Source organism: Penaeus chinensis, chromosome 26, assembly GCF_019202785.1.
Source record: "Penaeus chinensis breed Huanghai No. 1 chromosome 26, ASM1920278v2, whole genome shotgun sequence".
In the NCBI taxonomy this organism is placed as follows: domain Eukaryota; kingdom Metazoa; phylum Arthropoda; class Malacostraca; order Decapoda; family Penaeidae; genus Penaeus; species Penaeus chinensis.
The window spans coordinates 12,328,514-12,333,513 of record NC_061844.1 but is presented as its reverse complement, the minus strand read 5'-3'; the positions used below and the strand labels follow the sequence as shown (position 1 = coordinate 12,333,513).

Below are 5,000 nucleotides of genomic sequence, written 5' to 3'. Positions count from 1 at the left end.
CTCTCTTCCTCTTCTCTCTCTCTTCCTCTTCTCTCTCTCTTCCTCTTCTCTCTCTCTTCCTCTTCTCTCTCTCTTCCTCTTCTCTCTCTCTTCCTCTTCTCTCTCTCTTCCTCTTCTCTCTCTCTTCCTCTTCTCTCTCTCTTCCTCTTCTCTCTCTCTTCCTCTTCTCTCTCTCTTCCTCTTCTCTCTCTCTTCCTCTCTCTCTCTCTCTCTCTCTCTCTCTCTCTCTCTCTCTCTCTCTCTCTCTCTCTCTCTCTCTCTCTCTCTCTCTCTCTCTCTCTCTCTCTCTCTCTCTCTCTTTACACACACACTCATACATCTACATCTACATCTATATCTATATCTATATCTACATCTACACCTACACGAACACACGCACGCACGCACGCACGCACGCACATGCACACACATACACACACACACACACACACACACACACACATATATTTATTTCTTTTAGGTGGTGCTGAGATGAGGCAAGAGCGTATTTGAAAGAAATGAACACTATTTGTACTAACGCATCCGGGTCTAAATATTCCACAGAATCTCAGAACTGCCTTAGTATTCCCGAGAAAAAACAAACAAACAAATGAAAGCAGACATAATCCTTTGACATCCTTATTCCCCAACCAAAAAAAACAAAACAAACAAATAATACAAATCAAATGAGAACACGGGAAACAGCCAAACAATGAATAAATAAGACTAAAAAAGGGGAGAAAAATACCTTAGACACATCAACGGGTCTTGAGAAGAAGTTAGAGGACATATCACACACCAGAGGGACTCCTTCAGGGACTTGGGGCATCTGCTGGAACTCGACGCCTGGCGGAGGGAAGGGGGAGTAAGAGGGAGGGAACGTAATGAGGGAGTAAGAGGGAGGGAATGAAATGAGGGAGTAAGAGGGAGGGAATGAAATGAGGGAGTAAGAGGGAGGGAACGTAATGAGGGAGTAAGAGGGAGGGAACGTAATGAGGGCGTGACGAGGAGGGAACGTAATGAGGGCGTGACGAGGAGGGAACGTAATGAGGGCGTGACGAGGAGGGAACGTAATGAGTGCGTGACGAGGAGGGAACGTAATGAGGGCGTGACGAGGAGGGAACGTAATGAGGGCGTGACGAGGAGGGAACGTAATGAGGGCGTGACGAGGAGGGAACGTAATGAGGTCGTGAGGAGGAGGGAACGTAATGAGGGAGTAAAAAGGAGGGAATAAAATGAGGGAGTAAGGAGGAAATAAAATGAGGGAGTAAGGAGGGAATAAAATGAGGGAGTAAGAATGAGGGAATAAAATGAGGGAGTAAGAAGGAGGGAATAAAATGAGAGAGTAAGAAGGAGAGAATAAAATGAGGGAGTAAGAAGGAGGGAATAAAATGAGGGAGTAAGAAGGAGGGAATAAAATGAGGGAGTAAGAAGGAGGGAATAAAATGAGGGAGTAAGAAGGAGGGAATAAAATGAGGGAGTAAGAAGGAGGGAATAAAATGAGGGAGTAAGAAGGAGGGAATAAAATGAGGGAGTAAGAAGGAGGGAATGAAATGAGGGAGTGAGGAGGAGGGAATAAAATGAGGGAGTGAGGAGGAGGGAATAAAATGAGGGAGTGAGGAGGAGGGAATAAAATGAGAGAGTAAGGAGGGACTGACATGAGGGAGTGAGGAGGAGGGAATAAAATGAGGGAGTGAGGAGGAGGGAATAAACTGAGGGAGTGAGGAGGAGGGAATAAAATGAGAGAGTAAGAAGGGACTGAAATGAGGGAGTGAGGAGGAGGGAATAAAATGAGGGAGTGAGGAGGAGGGAATAAAATGAGAGAGTAAGGAGGGACTGAAATGAGGGAGTGAGGAGGAGGGAATAAAATGAGGGAGTGAGGAGGAGGGAATAAAATGAGGGAGTGAGGAGGAGGGAATAAAATGAGGGAGTGAGGAGGAGGGAATAAAATGAGAGAGTAAGGAGGGACTGAAATGAGGGAGTGAGGAGGAGGGAATAAAATGAGGGAGTGAGGAGGAGGGAATAAAATGAGAGAGTAAGGAGGGACTGAAATGAGGGAGTGAGGAGGAGGGAATAAAATGAGGGAGTGAGGAGGAGGGAATAAAATGAGGGAGTGAGGAGGAGGGAATAAAATGAGAGAGTAAGGAGGGACTGAAATGAGGGAGTGAGGAGGAGGGAATAAAATGAGGGAGTGAGGAGGAGGGGATAAACTGAGGGAGTGAGGAGGAGGGAATAAAATGAGAGAGTGAGGAGGAGGGAATAAAATGAGAGAGTAAGGAGGGACTGAAATGAGGGAGTGAGGAGGAGGGAATAAAATGAGGGAGTGAGGAGGAGGGAATAAACTGAGGGAGTGAGGACGAGGGAATGAAATGAGAGAGTGAGGAGAATAAAAAACAACAATACAAACAGCATAAAAAAACACAACCATTCCTTCACTCAAATTAAACGAAAAAAAGTCCCAACTACCTTCTACAGTCTCGTTAGCACAATAGTAAACATAGGCCGCCTCTGGGTCCAGTTTCCAGCTCGCCTCGTCCGGGATGCTCGTGTACTTCTCCAGCTTCGGAAACACGAGGTTGACGGAGCCGTACTTGCTGGCTTCCTTGGCCGCCTTGCTGGACCACGTACCTGGAGGAGGGGGAGGAGGGTTAATGGTGAGGGGGGAGGGGGAGAGAGAGAGAGAGGGCAGAGAAGGGGAGGGAAGGGAGGGGGAGGGAGGGAGAGGGAAGAGCGGGAGGGGGAAGAGCGGGAGGGGGAAGAGCGGGAGGGGGAAGAGCGGGAGGGGGAAGAGCGGGAGGGGAAGATAGATGGAGGGAGAGAGAGAAGGAGGGAGAGAGAGAAGGAGGGAGAGAAGGAGGGGAAGAGAGAGGGAGGGGAAGAGAGAGGGAGGGGAAGAGAGAAGGAGGGAGAGAGAGAAGGAGGGAGAGAGAGAAGGAGGGAGAGAGAGAAGGAGGGAGAGAGAGAAGGAGGAAGAGAGAGAGAGAGAGAGAGAGAGAGAGAGAGAGAGAGAGAGAGAGAGAGAGAGAGAGAGAGAGAGAGAGAGAGAGAGAGAGAGAGAGAGAGAGAGAGACAAAGATGAAAAGGACATAAAATAAGACAGGGACAGAAAGCTATAGACACATACCCCCCGCCCAATAAACCCAACCAACATTATCGCAAATCCCACGTAATCTCCCCTATAAATCCCTTACCTGTGACGATGTAATCCGCCTTGCCCGTCCTCGACATCAGGTTGAGAGGGACGGCCGCGAACTGACCTGTTCCTCCGCCTTGTAGGAACAGAACCTTGTAGTTGGATGGGACGTTCCTGAGCCGGGGAGATTCTGTATTAATTCGTTGTCTATTTCTCTTTTTGTATTGTGTCATTACTTCTAAATCGATAGATAGTTTGTATAATTTAGTGATTAGATGTACCAGGCAATGGTTCGAAGATGGTGACGAGTATAATGATCGTAAAGATAATGATAAGATTTGGTGGCGGTGCTGTGGTGGTGGCGGGGGTAGAGGGTGGGGGTAGAGGGTGGAGGTAGAGGGTGGGGGTAGAGGGTAAGGGTAGAGGGTGGGGGTAGAGGGTGGGGGTAGAGGGTGGGGGTAGAGGGTGGTGTTAGAAGTGTTGGTGGAGTTGGTGTTGGTGGTGATAACGATGACCATATCAAAATATATGACGACGACGATGAGAGAAAAACGATCAGCGTTAAGGATAGTGCTGACGAAGCCAACACTAACATGAGCTCTCGCACGCTGCTCTCCGCGCCCTCAATGATCTCCGCGAAGTCCTTCGAGCGATGCGACAGCTCCATGACGCTCACTTGCGTCGACTTGTACTGCACCAGCTCATCTTGGAGCTTCACCAGGACCTGCGGGATGGCAAAGGAAAGCTGATCGTCCTTCAGAGAGAAAATCTGATGGTCCAAATCTAGGAGTTTAATCTATGAGTTTGTTAGTGTCTTTAGTATGTTAAGTGTGCTACTATTTCGACATGACCCAAAGGAGTGGCCACTTGTGCATTTAGAAACTTTAGTGGGAAATTACGAATTTTAACAAAGACTCGGTTTGTGGGAATGTTGGAGGAAAAGGCACCTTTGTGAATTACTATACACGCAACTCCTGGTTAATACAACGAGAACTACCTTATACAACTGCATCAGACACAGAGACAACTTCATAAAAATTACAATGATGCAAGTGTCTACTTTATGTAAATCCAAGAGACCTCTTTTCAACCCATAGTAAAGCTACCGGACGTGGCAACCCAGTAAAATAAATGTCCACATCAAGCATAGGCTTATAGACCGGATGCTGTTGTAACTACACCGCTGAGTGACTCCTGTAGTTGTCCGGGATGAATGAGATTGAATAACCCACAAAACAAGAGATATGTTTAAATGACACGTCAACCACATCCCTTGTTTTGGAAAGTTGTTCATTAATTCATTTTTCTTTTTTTCTTTATATATGTATAGATTTGTTTATTTACTTACATATTTATCCATATTTGCCATCATCAACTCTATTTACTAACCCGTCCCACTCCTGTATTTCCACCACGATATTTATATATAAATACACATCCCTGGCCTATATGTGGGTGAGAAAGTTGCGAGTGGAATTTCCCATTCTTTACACATTCATTAACAAGATCATAAGAAAAACTACATTGAAAATACTTTTCGGAAAACACTATATATTGAATGCATACAAACACGGGGCCGAGTCGTTCCTACTGTTACGTACATTAATGTATCGATAATTATTATTATATAACTAATAATTACACTCTAAAATGACATGCACATATATAACGGAAATGCATGTACGGATAAACCGGTAAGCAGGCAGACGGAGACAGAAATACACACTGATTCATTCAGCAGGAAATAAAGAATTCATTTTTATTTACATGACAGTGGGTGTAACCTGATTACCCTCATTCGTCAAAAAAAGAAAGAAAAAAAAAACATACATACACACATAGTGATTTCGATCATGAAGAGGCACATGATGGGATGGGTGGATAGATA

At 45.8% G+C, this 5,000-nt stretch overlaps 1 protein-coding gene across 1 annotated transcript in view; it reads right to left on the bottom strand.

The window, feature by feature from the left end:
• LOC125039006 (probable phosphoserine aminotransferase) overlaps nucleotides 1–5,000 on the bottom strand; it is a 12,071-nt gene that overhangs the window by 3,271 nt on the left and 3,800 nt on the right. Inside the window, exons 2-6 of the mRNA XM_047632724.1 lie at nucleotides 3,706–3,836; nucleotides 3,171–3,286; nucleotides 2,446–2,607; nucleotides 728–825; nucleotides 519–528 (exon numbers count right to left, since the gene is read on the bottom strand). Of these exons, the coding sequence (XP_047488680.1) occupies nucleotides 519–528; nucleotides 728–825; nucleotides 2,446–2,607; nucleotides 3,171–3,286; nucleotides 3,706–3,836 (517 nt within the window). The remainder of the gene's footprint in view (nucleotides 1–518; nucleotides 529–727; nucleotides 826–2,445; nucleotides 2,608–3,170; nucleotides 3,287–3,705; nucleotides 3,837–5,000) is intronic.